Source organism: Hakea prostrata, chromosome 1 (assembly GCF_041222555.1).
Source record: "Hakea prostrata isolate BN-2017 chromosome 1, UWA_Hpros_2, whole genome shotgun sequence".
Classification (NCBI taxonomy): domain Eukaryota; kingdom Viridiplantae; phylum Streptophyta; class Magnoliopsida; order Proteales; family Proteaceae; genus Hakea; species Hakea prostrata.
In genome coordinates, this window is record NC_142600.1 from 75967213 (window position 1) to 75984137 (window position 16925).

At 37.1% G+C, this 16925-nt stretch overlaps 1 protein-coding gene across 1 annotated transcript; it reads right to left on the bottom strand.

Moving 5' to 3' along the window:
* Positions 1-596: 596 nt before the first annotated feature.
* LOC149030139 (putative methyltransferase PMT15) lies at positions 597-5115 on the bottom strand. Its single transcript, XM_089142448.1, has 6 exons — positions 4196-5115; positions 2526-2736; positions 2112-2412; positions 1620-2018; positions 1436-1519; positions 597-1298 (listed from the first exon to the last, which is right to left on the bottom strand). Exons 1-6 carry the CDS (start codon positions 4871-4873, stop codon positions 1055-1057), a joined length of 1917 nt encoding a protein of 638 aa, XP_088998574.1. The 5' UTR covers positions 4874-5115; the 3' UTR covers positions 597-1054.
* Positions 5116-16925: the final 11810 nt, after the last annotated feature.

The following is a 16925-nucleotide window of genomic DNA, read 5'->3' on the forward strand; positions in this document are numbered from 1 at the left end:
AAAGAAAATGAGAACGTAATGTTTATCATGTAAGGTTGTTGGATTAATGTAAAAATAGTTTGATTGGGTTTCTTCAGTTCTGGCTGCCAATCTGAATCATTAACCCTTCTTCTTTACCCCCCAGCCTTGGAGCCAACAGCAAACAGTGGTGCAATCCATACCTAGACTAGTCCAAATCCTCTCCACCTAGGTAGCCCACCCACCCATCCTCCCATACTCATCATATATGGTCCACCCGACCAGGTGGAAAGGACCTCTACTTAAACTTAGATGGCTCCAAAAGATCTTTTCATTACATTCCATTATTTTTTTCTTTCTTTCTCCAGTGGGTGAATCCACTACACTTGATTTCCTATCAGTTAGGGATGCAACTTTGACCCATACATTCTAAACCTGCCCTAATCCACTATAAGCCAGAATCAGACCGGGGTCGAGAGACCTAATCTAGCCTCTACATTTCCTTCCTTTCACCATAGTTAAGCCAATTAAATTCAACACGACTCAACTATTGATATGGCCAATCTAGATAAGGAATCCACAGCAACGTTACCAGACCATGCAGTAAACAAAAACAACCAGTTCCAGAAGACTATTTCTGATCCAAGATGTATTGCACAATGAACTAAGTTTAAAGAAAGTTTACTAATTTCTTATCGACAATCCATGTGATACGACAACAAATTTACATAGCTTGATCATGTAAGTAACTACCTTTAATTTCACTGTTAAAGGAACTCCTCAAATTGTTTTATTTGCATCAAAAAAGAATTTAATCTAGAAAACATACACCCAGAAAGAAAAAAAGAGGGGGAACGGTTGAAATCCAAATAATCTCCTGGTAATTTTTAGAAATTTGGTCCAAGCTAGTGAGCCAGTGTTAGTGAGTTGGGCCACCTCCATTCCTGAACCATGTACAAGTCTCCATTTGAAGCCTATCCGGTAATCATGATTTTGACTAAAACAGAGATTTGGAAGAATTTGTCAACAATGAATTAACGCTACAAAAAAAACAATGGAAGAAAAGAGAAAGAAATCTTTTCTTTTGTTGTAAAATCTAAGAATCTGTATTAGGGTCCTGATCTGCAGAGTGAGGTGCTGTCCAGTATAACTTCTGTGCAAATAAGAGCTTCACCCTTTCATGGGGGCCATCTTCATGATCAACTATATGACTATCCCAATTCATTCCATCCAAAATAGTCTTCACCTTCACTATAATATCCACATCATCTCTGATAATAACTGAACCTTCAGGTCTAAGTATTCTATCCATCTCCAAAATTATATCATCTGCTTCACATCTGCAACACATAAGATAAACGTATACTAAATGAATATACAGGGGATTATCCAATCCGTATTTGACTAATTTCAGATGCATTCAAATTTCCTTATCAAGTCAGAGTTGAAAAGAGATTTCAGTTGTTGATTTAATTACCTATTCTCATTCTCGTACATACTGAAGATTGAATCAGCATGAATGACATCATATGTTCTTGGGTAAGTAGACATGGCTTCACACCTGCAAATTTATGGCAAAAAGAGAAGATTTTTTTACCCATGGAAATCAAAGAAGAGTTTCTACAAATGGGTAGTGCTCCTACAAGAGGCATAAAGCTTACCAGCTTTGATATGTTCCTATTAATCCACGTTCATAGATGATTCCAAGTGTATCGATCTTCGCCTCTACAGGAACAATGTTCATGACCCATACAGGATCATCAGCAGCAGCAAGTGCAGCTGCAAATCCTCCCAAGTAAGCATTCATATCCAACAAGTTACGGCAACTTCCTTTCTGCCCAAGCTGATTGTTTACAGCTTTATAATATCCAACCCTTCTATTCCACAGTTCTGTGTCTCTTCTGAAAATCTCTTCTGTGATTCCGGCCACGCTTCCGCTGCTAATCCTTGGAGGAAGAGCATTCAACCTCTCTGGCCATTTAGCCAGTTGACCTCCGGCGACTTCGTTACTCTCAGAAACTTCTGGCAATGGGGTTATGCAAGTTTCCAATTTCGTGTACCTATATCGAAATTGCAGCTTTATAAGTAACCATTTAAGCATCAAGCATGATTGGTAAGATGGGTTAGATTTGCATCAACAGCAGAATACATACCAAGCCTTGTCGGGGTTTTGTGACGATTTGCAGAATTGGGGTTTCCCGGCGACCTTGCGATTGTTTTTGCAATGGATATGGCTAATGGGTTTCTGCCAGATAGCAATGTCGCCCTTCTGGGTTAATTTTTTCCAACAAAGGCTCTTAGCTACAGCTTCAATCTGAGATTGTTCAGCTTGAAGATCATCTTGTGTTCTCTGCCAACCTTTCCAGTGCCTTTCCCAGTTGATCGGTGGCCCTGACAGAATCCAGTAACCACCAGGGCGAAGAACTCGATCCACTTCAATCAAGTACAGCCCATCTGCAAGTTTGAATCAAAACCCAAATTTAGGGAAAGACAAATGAGAAATCAATGAAGAACAAGAATCTGATAATGGAAAATGGAAAATGGAAAACAGAGAAAGAGATGACTACCATATTGACCCCATGGGATGAGACAGCGAGAGCAATGAGCCATGTCGAAGGACCTAGATGGATAAGGCAATCTAATGGAAGCCATTACTCCAATCAACGCTGGAACTCCTCGCTCGAGTGCGAACTGAACCTGAGCTTCATGGGTGTCCCTTGGTGCAAATGACATCGTCAAGATGTTACGCGATAGAAGATAAGCTCCCCAGCTTGCAACCTGCAAATGTTTTCCGTTCAATGCTCAGATGATGTCCGGGAAATGTCACCACAGATCCATTTTTCATTTAATTAATTTTGCAGGAAAACCCAGATTTTTATCTTCTCTATTTTTTATTATTTTTTTAATTTCTACATCCACTTTATACTTATTCTTTATTTACTTTTATTCTCCTATCAAAAAATTTTCTATACATGTCAAAAAGTTGAATTCTTACCTCTTTTCGTCCCTAATATTTTAATAATGTGATTAGTTTTTATTTTTATCTTTAATCAATTAAAGTAATTTCTACCAAAAAAGTTGAAGTTAGTTTTTTCTTTTTTTATCACTTTTTTTTTCTCTTTTTTTTTCTTGATAAAAATTTATTATATTTTTTTTTTTATAGAAATTTTTTTACCTTCAAGACCTAGCAGAAGTAAACATACTACTCGGGTTGAGCTCAAAAAATCATTATGAGAACCAGACTTTTTGCAAATAAAAAATTAAGTCCGACTTTTTTTTTTCCTGATACTCCAAAAGTATGCTTCTCTGGCTTTTTACCTCCAAGACCTAGATAATTTTGTAGTCAACTAATTATCTAAGGTTCATAATAAGAATTTGATTAAGAACTGAATCTAATAGATTCTTAAAATTAAGTCTCAATAATAACTGAAGAATTAGAGAAAATTAGAGAATATGTAAAACTTGCAAAGAAAAAATTAATAAAAAAATTAGAAGTCAATATAATCGATTAAAAAAGAAAAATTAAAAAGTATTTTAACTATTTTAAAAGATTAGGGAGAAAGGAGAGATAAAATTTACTTTCCTAGCAAAGGAATCTAAAATAAAATTAAAAAATAAAAATCAATAAATAAGTATAAGAGATAATAAAACAAGAACTTTCTCGCGGTTTCCAAGAGGAAAATAGTGACGGCGACGCAGTTTCAAGAGGTTTCTCTGACTGTAAGATTGGAATCTAGTTCATCACTATTACCAAAGTACCCCTCTAAATATTTTTAATTTACAATGGGATTCGGGAGAGAATAAAATAGTTAAGTAAATATTACACAAAGAATCATATTTTCTAAGTAAAAGGAAACTTCTCATTTCGTCTTTCTGCGATTCTCTATCCATCCAATTAGAGAAACGTATAGCTAAAGAAGAAGGTGACAACCCAGGCACAACTGATTCAACCATTCCTTAGCTAAAGAAGAAGATGACAACCCAGAAAAGATCAGAATGATTCAACCATTTCTATCCACTGCGAATTTTGATAATTAGACCTCCATTAAGTCTAAATTTTCATAACTCAGAAGGGTTTTTCGAATCGGATTGAAAACCAATCCCAAAAAGAGCAGAAGCTTCTACTTCTACCCAGTTGACACCAAGCCCAAGAATACCCAGGTCTCAAAATAGTCAACAGGGGAGAGAATCGAGAAACAGAGTAAGGAAACCATTAATGAAGATATTAGAAACTTACCCCACAACCAGTATCAATGGCGGTTCTAATGGAACCATCTTTGAGATTAATTAACTCGCCGATATTATCGATATACGCATCAGCGCCGCGAGGAAACATGGTACCACCACCAGGGAACTTGAATCGATCTCCTTTGAATTGAATCCAGTTTTGATTTGCCTTCTCCACCGTCAATTCCTTGTGAGGCACATTCGCATACCACGAATATTCTCGACTCATCGGCCATTGAAACGGATACTTGTAACCATACGGCGCCGGCACACGGCATTTGAGCAATTCTCCTCTTTTGGGGCAGTGTCTCTCTCTGTAAGTCAGTCTATCTCTATCGAACTTTAATGATCTCTGGGTATCTTCACATGGTGTGTATTCGCTGTATTTGATGTCACAAGGTGGGTAATGTTTCGTAACCGTCGTCGTCGGAGAATCCTCGGCGGCGTGGTGGGTTGAGAAATCTAGAGTTTTGGCGAAGCTTTTGGTCTGGGTTTCAGTGCAGGGGACCGAATTGTCAAGGCTAGAGAAGGTAGGGATTCCACCTCTGTGTTGCCAGATTCCGAGAAAATATGAAATTGTGCAGAGAAGGGTAACTATGGCTAGACGGAAGAGATTGGATTTCTGCCAGTTTGGTGAGAAGAATGGTTTTGATGAAGCAGAGACATATGGGTAGTAAGGACCTGCCATGGCCGATCACCTCCGTTCTCCCCCCCCCCAAAAAAAAAACAAAAAACAGAGACGGAAGCAGGGGAGAAGGAGATGGGTTTCTGGGTTTCTGAGTTAGCTAAACCATATGGAGATTAAACTGATTCACACCTACAAAACTAGAAAGCGTTTCTGTGAATTGTGAGAAAGAGGAAAGTGTAACTCATATAAAAGGAGCAATAGAATGGCCGCGTTGACCTAAATTTGGATACAACTTAGGTGGATTTGGGGTAGCATGCATTTCATGAACTCCAAATAAATCATATCAATTAATTTATATCCAAATTATTCTCTTAAGAAAATAAATAATCATACCTTTTTTTTTCTCAATTGTTCTCCTAGATAAACGTCTCAAACCAGGGTGAGGCCCACCTCTAATTTGTTTTTGTTAATTCTTAGCAGCAGGTCTCATCTTTTAGTGTACGATAGAAAAAATGTATGGGGAGAACGTATCTCGAATTCTAACTCCCCAGATAATGAGAAGACTGTAGAGGATAAGATGTATACAGAAACCGTGGATTTAGGGTTCTATGAGTGATTGTAATTGGTTAATGACTTGGTCAATTCATCTTGATTGACTCAGTGGCCTTTGCTAAGCAATTAGCTATGGAAAAACAAAGGATAACAAGGTCATTTCACGTGAATGCAACACAGATAAGATTCGAACGTGTCAAAGTATCAGGACCAATCGACATTGTTAAAACTTCGTCCCCTAGAGGATACTAAGTATGCTCTGAAAATATCTCAAGATCATTAAATACTAAATTTTTCATTTTAAACAAATGTAATTCCAAGATTTGGAATATTTTGGGGTTGGCTTACTAATCAATAAATCAAAGCTAATTAGAGTATAATTTCTTAGTTTATGACTTATGGTGATAGGGCAATAGGCAATATAATAAAAAATATATATTATTAATACACAGATTTATGGTTTTGTTATTAAATTATTATTTATAGAATTATCAGGTGGTGATGATAACTGGACAAGGCAACTCCACCTTAGCTAAGCTCAGGCCAGACCCAATCGACCAGTTAAGCCATAATCCGGGTGCGAGTGAATAAATAAATAAGAGATTTTTTTTTCCGAAAAAATATAATAAGAGTTTTTTTTTAATTTTTTTTTTATTGTGATAAATAGAAATAATAAGAGTCAAAAGTCAAAGTGTTGGGTGGTGATCTGGTAGGACAGTTGGTTACGGAGTCCTGGTGGTCCCACACATTATTTTGGGGGTACGGAGAATGGATAACGGAAACCGGACGTCAAAGCAAAGCATACGGCAGGGATCGTACTATTGAAGTGGACCCCACTAGCCCGGCCATTCATTTGTCTTTATGTGGCCCCCACTACTCCGAGCAACTCTCTGAGACAGAGAAAACTGTGGAAACTAAAAAGGTGGAAGATCCTTGACGTGCTGTTGTGAAGCCATCTTCTGAAACGTGCTAAGTTCATCCCCGTCCGACAAAGCTAAGCTTTTTTCTGTTGGATTTTCTTCCTTTACTCTTCTCCAGTTACTTCTTTGCTTGTTTTGTTCCTTTTTTTTTTTTTTTTTCTGTTTTTTCATCACTGTACTAGTGTACTGTATGTGTAAATAGGGGTTTTGGTATCATCATTGCATTGGCTAAGAAAATGTTTCGGATCAATGCTTTTTTTTTTCTTTGCTGGTAAAAGTTTCTGATCAATACCAATCCATACACATTAGGATTATTTCGATGTTAGACTACCTAGCTTCATCTAATGTTTTTTTTTTTTTGGTAAATCTTCATCTAATGTTTTAATGTGGACATTTAGTGTTAAGGGTACAAGTTTGGTCCTGACGGCCTTAACCCATCTTAAATCCATCCTGAGCCCTAATAGGTCTTGAGTTCAAGATTTTGGCCTTGAGGCAGATTATGGTCAAAATATTTTGGTTCTGACTAAGGTCAAGGGCAGGCTTGGGATTACTCTTTTGCACGCAGGGCCTGTCTCGATCTGTCCTGATTTTTTGCCCTGAACCTGGACCTGATTTTGGCCCTGATACTTGATCCCAATGACTTAGAAACATGGATAAGGATATGACAAATCATGGCCAAGGCCAAGTAGAGGGTCAATTAGGTTCAGAGACAATATCAATCAAGGTCAGGGACAAGGCCAATCAGGACTAGGGACATAACCAAATATAGGGCCAATCAGAGCTTGGGCCAGGGATAGGGTCAACCAATGCTAGGGACAGAGTCAATCAGATCGAGAATGGGTTTGACTTGGCCTGTAGGGCTTATGATTAGGGACAAAAATCATTGGTCCATAATTAGGGTCAGGGCAGGAATGGGTTTAGATTAGAATATATGGGGCTAGACTTGGAATTGCAAAAGCCTGGTCCAGTCTGCCCCTGTTACAGCTCTATTTAGCATTGCAACAAAAACAGTTGGGTTGGATTCATCAAAATTTAATTTAAGTTCTTAATACTTTTAGCTAAGTTCATTTATGTTCTAATCATTCAGGGCTAAAAATTATTGTCGTTGACCTTAAATTCTGACAGATCAAGTCAAGCCCCAATTCCATCTTGATTGTCTATAGGTGGACAAGATCGAGATAGGTTTGCTTTATTTGTCTTCCTGTTTTGCCCTATTTCGTATTTTGACCTTAGCCTTAGCTTTAGTGCTCATAAATATAGATAACATTAGCCCTAAAACAAAGTAACTAGATAATCTTTCATTTTTTCTGTCTCTATACAAGTTGATTTTATATATATTTTTTAATCAATGTCAAAACATAAAGAAAAAGTAAGACAAGCACTAATCCTTGACCTGACTTCAAAATCAAAATTTTAATTCCATACCATTTTCGGGCTCATGGATCACCAGAGCCAAATTTGCACTCTTATGGGTATCTACTCTAATTCAAGAAATCATGATTTAAGTATTCAAAATTAGACATGAAATTTATTACCTAGGGGAAATTCAAATATGAAATTCTTATAACTTTATAATTTATAATTGTGAATAAAGAATTGTAAAAATTTTGAAAATGAAAATTTGGAATTTTTGAGCTTTGACTCAATGGAATGATTTAGCTTTGCTGAAAGAGGTATACAATTTTAATTGGTCTTCAATTATTTATTTACTAAAAAGAAGGAAACAGCGGCCAAAAATAAATGTCAATCGAACATGAATAATGCAAATTTTCATTAGATTCCATTTGATCCCTCAAACCATGGGTGGGACTGAAATCTTTTGACAGTTGAATATTTAAGTAATTGCGACCATTTGAAATATTGACTAGTCCTACCAAAAAAATATATAAAATATATTAACTAGTTATACATATATCAACACTCACATGCTCTTGTATTCATCATATATATATATGGAAAGTCTTTCATCTAATGGACTCAAATCAAGTTTAGACGGGATTTTTTTTATTATTATTATTTGAAATAGGTAGTTTTTATATTAGGGGGACTATTATATATATCAAGTGTCGAATTTGTGACCCCTTCAATAAGAAGTGTCGATCATTATCAACTAAACAACATTCAATGGTAAGTTTATAGAGAATTCTAGGGCTGGATAGAATCACCTACTCATAGTCGATCATCTTAAAGGTGGGTTTATATATATAATATATATATTTGGTAGAATAGAATTTTTTTTTGGTATCTGAGATTCATTAGGGCTAGCTTGCTCACACTCGATTACATCCTCAGAGGGAGCTTTGTAGTCCGACAAAACAGAAATTTTTTGAACCAAAGAGATTTTACAAGCATTAGCATCAATGCTAGAAAATTAATTGAACCAAAGATTGATAGAAGACCACACCATCGGAAGCTCCACTGGCAAGGCTAAGTCCCCTATAATGTATATTGTGTGGAATTATTCTCCTTTTTCAACATGGGCACATGATTCAAACTCGAGGAAAGTACGCCCCCTTAGGGATGTAGGTGTCAATAGGAGCATATAAAAGCATTGACTCTTTGATAAGAAAAAGAGTAAGATTAAGAAGGTCTTGGGTTCGAACTTCTCATTTCTCATTCAATAGATCTATAAAACCCTAGTCCTTATAACTAGTTTGATTACCACATAAATTGCAAAAAAATATTTTTTGAAAGAATAGATGAGTTTTCATTATGGATGAATTGTGTGGTTGGGAAGCGTTAGGAGAACACAATGTTCTCCCTTAATGAGCAAGTGATCCAGACTTATTAATCCTAAGAAAAATATCATTTGTTGTGTAGATCCTAAGAACGCACAACAACGTTAGTTGAGACCTTCTTCTTTGGAAGAATAAGATTTGTGCTTTCCTCACATATTTCTAGCATACATTAAGAGGGAGTCTACTTCATTCTGACAAGAAAAATAGGAGATTAATCCCTCTAGTGGGCCTTACTCTTAATTTTATAATAGAAATGTGTGAAGGGAGTACTAATCTCTTCCTATTAGAAAAGAAAATCTACAAATCCAAATGTGCAGTCTCTTAAATTACACCTGCTTCTACAAGACATTGTCTTTTGACCAAAGTTTTAACATGAAGTCAACTCATTATAAACCAATGTATTTAGTGTAAAACTCACCGTGATTGGAGTTGAGCTGCGCTCTCTAGGACAACTAGTAAGGCCAATTGTTGTTGTTTAAATCCATATAATGAGTTGAAGATTAGGTTAATCCAAGTCTTGTCATTTGAGTTAAATATCAAATTACTGATCTTGGATCCTTCTCTCTGTTCACGAGGAACTTTAATTAACCTTCAATTATTCCTCTCCAAGTGGATTAGTTTCTAACTACTCCCGCTTAACACCCAGGAAGGCTCTTCTCTTTGTCCTCCTCCGTGGCGCCAGCTAACATCTGGTATTTCTTTTGCTTCAATTGAATTAAATAATAGCTTCTTGCTTGAATTTCTGCTACTACTCTGTCAGCACTTTCATGTCGTGGCTCCACGTTTCCGTACTGACCCGGGATATCTCGGTACTTGTTCTTCTTCTTCTTTTTGTGTTCTTCGTATCTCATCTACACCTGAGAGGTGATCATATGGAAGATTTCATTTCAGAGATGGAGTTCAGCACCACGTAGGGCGTGAATGCACGATGTGAGTGATAAGGTGATCTATATAACATCAATGACATTTGAGGACCATTAGAGATTTTTATAATAATTCTTTCGTCTATTCTCTCTTTGAAAATGGGTCTGGCATGACATCCAATGATAATTGAGTATGACTTATGCTTCATATTGTGTTGTCGATAGACATAGGAATTCGGGGAGGCTGCTCCGGCAGGGATGTGGAGGCAGCGCCCTCATAGCCTGTAGAGGGTCTATGTTTTTGTGAGCCTCAGAGTTTCTTTACAGTTTGGACTTGAGTCCATGAATAGCTATGGTGTAGTTTTTAAGTGCCTATGTATATTCTCTTGTAACAAATCATTGTATGTAGTTGTTTTCAAGAAGAATATAGTGAGGTGAACCAGGGTAAATCCATGTCTTATTCTTCCTTGTTTTGTATTCAATTGTGTGCGATTGATTGTTCTAATCCTAAAAATGATTCATGTTTCTGTGGGCATCGAAGTTTCTTTACAGTTTGGGTTGAGCCCATGATTAGTTGTGGTGTAGGGTTTATAAGCGCATGTATATATTCTCTTGTAACAGAACATTGTATGTAATTGTTTTCGAGAAGAATATAGTGAAAAACCTAATGTTAGACATAGCTTCTCATTGAGGTGAACCAGGGTAAAATTCATGTCTCCTTCTTCCTTGTTTTCTATTTGATTGTGTTTGATTGATCGCTCTAATCTTAACACATCTGCCCAATGCCTAAACCATGTATCGTTCACTTGTAAGCCCCAATAACTTCATGGGCTCAAGGCTCATGATGCCCCATTGGAATTCCTCTCTTATTTAGTCCAAGCTTTCAAGTTTCAACAAACAGACAATTTAGGAGCGACATACACTTGTTTTTGGATTCACATCCTCTGTAATTCCTTTCCCTACAATTCCCTGTAATTCTCTCATAGGATTGTGCCATGTGGCATTTAAGTAATCCAATGGTTACCCAACAAATTAGAGTTTAAATTTGAATTTTATTTAAACTCTAATTTGTTGGGGTAACCATTGGATTACTTAAATGCTGTGAGAGAATTACAGGGAATTGTAGGGAAAGGAATTACAGAGGATGTGAATCCCTTGTTTTTGTAATTGTATATTATTTCGGGAGAAGAAAAAAAAAAGCTGATAGTTTTAAATTTTTTTATTCCGACAAGACGAGAAGAGGTGCTTTATTTAAAAGTGAAGCACATGTACAAAGATTTATTAGGGTTACATTATTCCATATTATATAATTCTGACCGTTGACTGCTTTCGTAGCAATATTAGAAAACCAAGTTAGAATTAGAAAGTCATTTTAAATATTTAGAGTACTTTATATTTTGTATATTTTTTTTTGGCAATACTTTATTCACAACTTTCAAAAGGAGAGGCGTATGGTCTACAGGCCAAACAGTTGTGATAGGCTTAGGGAGAAGATTAAGCACCATGTCCTCCACACACTACATTTCTCCAGTCAGTAGAGAAGGATCATGAGCCCATAGTTGTTTTTCATTTGAATCTGATTAAGTTGGATTTTCCCATTCCTTTTTCTTCTTCTTTTATTTTCTTTATTTTGTTAAATCTAACCCATCATAATGACTAGGGTTATCAGCCTAGGAGATGGGAACGAGGGGAGAAATGGCATGGAGAGACAGAGATTTGAAACTAAGATGTCATGTATCTTACTAACTCTAAACAAGAGGCTGCCACCACTATATATAAACATGTCTATAATTTTGTTTCTTTTATACTTTAATTTTGAGTACTATGTGCTATCTTGACTCTTTTCTATCACACATTTTATATGGTTACATCTAAAATTAATTAAATAATTTATAAATGAAACCTCATTCATAGCATGTCTTACATGGCCCCTCCCAAAATATGTCGCTATAAAACAACCCTTTTATTTCTTCCCAAGCAGCTAACAGCCCACAGGTTTAGAAGGAGAAAGGCAATTTATTGTTAGAAAAAAAGAAGATGTGGGTCAACCCTCGGATTCCTACAAAACAATGTTAGATGTGGGCCCACTCGGTAGTCAAGAAGCCACATTTGAAAGTTAAGTCAGTAAAAGCACCACCACCGAGCTACAAGGTGAATGCGAACGCCTTCCATGGGTAGATGGAGGGATTGCTTTGGGTCGGGTGTCTTAGCGTTCAAGCCATGTGCCAGGAAGAGGAAATGGTGGCCAAGGAGAATGAGGTCTCTGGGAGAAGAGTTCCAACCTCCGAAAGGCTGGGGAGGAGCTCATGGCTGCTACAGGCAGAATCGGGGAGCTGGAATGAGAGGTTGTGAGGCTTCAGAAGACTCTCTCGGAGTCTGACGCCAAGGTCAAGGGCCTAGCAAAGGAAAGGGACGAGTTGCAAGATCATGCTACCCTTCCGAGCCCAAACACCTTCCATCGAACGTCCGCAATGCTTGAGTTCATAAATACCTCAACGGTAAGCCCTTTTGCAACTTGATGATCAACTATAATGCAATGGCTTACTACGATGGGCAGAATGAGGTTTGGAGATCCATCCTAAGGCAGAATCCCTCGTTTGACACCAAACCATACCAAGAGGTGTGTCACACTGAGGTGTATGAAGACTTGAACCCGAGGCCCTCGAATGGACTCTTCGAAAGGTCGATTATTCCCCGGAGGATCCGAACATTGAAGGCTATTTGAGCTACTCACCTCTTGCCTTTCCTGATCCCGAGCCTCCTCAGAACCAAGCTCAAAACCCTACTATCAAGCAACTTTGATCTTATTTTTCTTTTGATCTTTTGTAAGTTTTGGCCGACTACGTTCCATATTTCATCCTTTTCTTTCTTCTTCCTTCTTTTAGTTATTTATTTTATAACTTTTTATATAAATACAAATTGATTTTCTTTACTTCTCGATCATCCAATTATTATGAACGTTATCTTTTTAGTTTGACTTATGTAAGTAGTTTGAAGCATTCTAAGGTCTTATTCACAAGAATTTTTATAAGCGTTTGGAAGGTCTTAGTCAGGCGAAAAGAAGCCTTTCCTTAAAAAAAAATCACAAGAATTTTTGAAGTGTTGGAAGGTCTTAGTTGGGCATACCAAAGCCTTTCAATAGAAAAAATTCACAAGAAATTTCTAAGTATTGGAAGGTCTTAGTCGGGCGCACCATCGAATCTGTCATTTCTTTTAATCATTTAAATCATTTACTCATACATCCCCCTTTTGAATCCTTCCTTTCTTTTCCTGCCCATTGTAATCAAGACATTTATTCTCTCCTTGAAAATGTGTCAATTCATGGCATGGCATTCAATGACCATTTGCCCAACGCATTGTTCACTTGCAGGCCCCCAATAACTTCATGGGCCTCAGAGGCTCATAGTGCCCCTATTGGACTTCCTATCTCCTTCAGTCCAAGCTTTCAAAGTTTCAACAACCATCTAACGAAAAAAAAAAATTTCAACAACCAGAGAACTTAGGAATCTGGATCCTCACCCCGTCGGGGTAGCAGGCTGCCCACACGTGGGGCCCACGGGAATGTAATTTTTCTTTTTTGTGTTTTCCAAACGGGCCCCCGCGGGGTCGCCGCGGGGGCGTCCGGACTCAGAACTTAGAGCCACATCCAGATATTTTTGTAATTGAATATTATTTTGAAGAAGAAAAAAAAAAAAGCCATAGTTTTTTTTATTTGTTTTTAACTTTTTTTTATGACAATACAAGAAAAGGTACTTCATTTATGACTTAAGTATATGTACAAAGATATACCGGGGTAACCCCACATAATTCTGACCATTGACCGCTTTTGTAGCAATATTAGAAAATCACGTTAGAAATAAGTCATTTTAATATTAAGAGTCTAGGTTTTATATTTTTTTTGGGGGGAGAGGTCTTATCCACAACTTCAGAAAAGGCGGCTGCGCCATGGGAGAAGATTAAACATCAAATCTTCCACACACTAGATTTCTCCAACCGGTAGAGAAGAATCCTGAGTTCATAGTTGTTTTTCATTTGAATCTGATGAAGCTGGATTTTTCCATACATATATATATGTAATAAGAGGTGGCCATGCATTAGTCAAAAAACAAACGATCGCCCCATACTATAGAAAAAGTCAATTAAAGACAAATAACACCTATACAAATTTGCCCTTATTCTTTTTTTAAATTTAAACAAAACATGGAGAAAACAAATGAAAAAAATATTCAAATCAAAATTTGAACCAGAAATACGATTGTTAGCATTCGAAATCAAAAGAGTTGTTTAAGATCAAACATCATGCCATTCAAAATCAAAAGATTTGTAAAAGCAAACATCATGCCATTCGAAATCAAAAGAGTTGTTTAAGATCAAACATCATGCCCTTGAACCTCGTGAAGTTTTCTTAACCCTCAGCCATAGAATCACATCCTTATTGTCGGAAGTTTGATTTGTCTTCTCCAAAGAGTCTTATCGAGCCATGGAATCACATATTTCTTCACGTCCGATTGTCTTCTATCGCTTTGCCATGAACCAATGTTTAAGGTCATAAATACTACAGCGCGAAGATGAAGAGAAGTGTTTGGTATTCCAACCATAGAGTCCCTATTTTCCATGACGGAATGGCACATCCAACAACACCTCCCAAATCCCCAATGATTGCTCACAACATCTCGACTAGCCATGGTTCTCAATCGCCCCAACCTCACGCAACGAAATAATTCTTCAAAACTAGGGTTTCCCTTACTCGAATTCTCATCACTTAATGAAAATACCTTTTCAAATCCTTGAATCTTGTTTCCACTACGAGTTTCCAAAGAGCCCGTGAAGCAAGAGAGCTTTAAGCAAGGATTCAAAGTTAAATGAGTTGAATGAATAAACATTCAAAGTGTTTGATGTTCTTAGACGGTTGCTTTGTGGTGTTTTGCTACAGTTCTGAATAACTGGATTTCGAAAATCACAAATGAATATTAACTTAAATTTTTTTTTTTCATTTTTATTTCCTATGTTTTTTGTTTAAATTAAAAAAAGGGTAAATTTGTCATTAAAGTGATAATTTGTCTTTAAATTGACTTTCTCTATACTACAGGGGATGCAGATGCAAAGTTTTAGTTTTTTTGGACTAAAAATGACATAGACCAAACCTCGGGGTCCAAGATGAAAATTACCCTATATTTTTTGACTTTTAACGTTTTTTTATCACATAATTTATATACAATTAATAAAACAATTTAAAATAAAATTAATTTACAGTAGGTCCCACATTACCCCTCCCAAAATCTGTGGTTACAAAACAACCCGTCTATTTAATCCCGACGAAGCAGCTGAAAAAATAAAGTAAAAAAGCGATTTGTTTGGCAGGCATTTTCGTATTTTTGCATGAGCTAAAAATGATGAAAACTTTAGGGTGTGTTTGTTTGCTAGAATTGCTGTAAATATGTTAAAAAATATGGATACGAAGCATACAGGAAGCCCACGAGGAGAGGAATAATAATGGTATAAAGAAGAGCCAGATATAAGGCAACACGAACCGAACTGAACCGGGCCCGCCAGAATATAAAATATATTAATAAAAAAATACAGATGACGGGACTTGGGCAATCCGGAAGACCCAACAGGGCCCATTATAAAAGCCCAGGGCGGGACGACCGAAATGCCCATGCATGGGCCCAGGAAGCCCAGGGCGGAGCGACCGGAAGGCACGCAGGGCCACGGAAAGCCCGCGGGACGGGGAGCCAGAGAGGCACCCCGGAGAGGCGGAAGGACCCTGAGGGAGGAGGAAGGACCCCACAAAGAGAGAGACCACCCCCCCAAGCTGAAGCCAAAACCCACGAGTTATTATAAGTAAGATTCCTCCTCCTTCCGCTCTCTATGTGCAAGCAATGAACATAACAGACCCAAAACATAGGGGGCAACCTAAGGGGGGATCTTGGGGTGAAGACAACCCGAGCACAAACGGGGGCTAAATACATTAAAGAAGTATATTTGGCGTCAACTCATTGACGATGTGAGAACAAGCGTTCAAGTATATTTGCGGATTCCTCAACCGTCTTACAACAAGAATGAAGGTAAGGGTGTGAAAAAATTGATGGAAATTTTTTTGAAAAAACATATATTTTTCATTAAATTCTAAAAGTATAGTTTGTTTGGTGGCTTAAGATGAGAAAGTTAGAAGTAAACTTTCAGGTGAAGTGGCAAGCAAACTTTTCCACTCTATGCCTTTTCAAAATTCCACAAAATTCGAGAAATTTTATGAAAAAAAATCTAAAAAACTAAAAAGTGGGACCCATATCTAACACTTTTCTACATAATCATTTTATTATTTTTCTTTCTCCCTCATTCTATTTAGGGGTGTAAATGGATAACCGAAATCCGCTTCCGAATTCGCATCCGCATCCGTTTAGGATTATCCGAATCCGTCTGATTACTAGTAGGATGTGGATATGGTATATCCCTTTCTTACCGATTATTATCCATCCGATAAAGTTATCCGATTAAATTACTAATTTAGATTTATTTTTCTTATTTTTATAATTTTTTTAACGAGTGATATGTGACTACTTTTCTAAGATAGGAACTTCTTTACTTGATGACACCTTCCAGTCACCTTCCACATACCTAAGGCCATTTGTCTTAGATGATCAAGGCTGACACTAAACTGGATTGCTATCAATTGTGATGGATCTTGTAGATAAAATATTGGTGGATATGGATCCATAGCTCGGAATCAACATAGCATGATTATTTTTGCACCGACAAGTGGGATTCTTGAGGATAGTATTACCCATTTGGAACTATTTGCTATCAAGCATGGGTTGGAGACCACAATAAACATGGGCTTCGACCGAATTAAAATTCGGTTAGATTTAATGGTGGCAATCCAATCAATACAAGGACATTTCTCTACATCTTGGAGGGTTATCGACTTGGTCATGGAGATTAGGGAGCTTAAGAGGAATTTTAATCTTTTTAATTTTATCCATCATGTTTGAGAGATTAATACACGTGCTGAGTAATTTTTTTCTTCTTCATTTTTTCA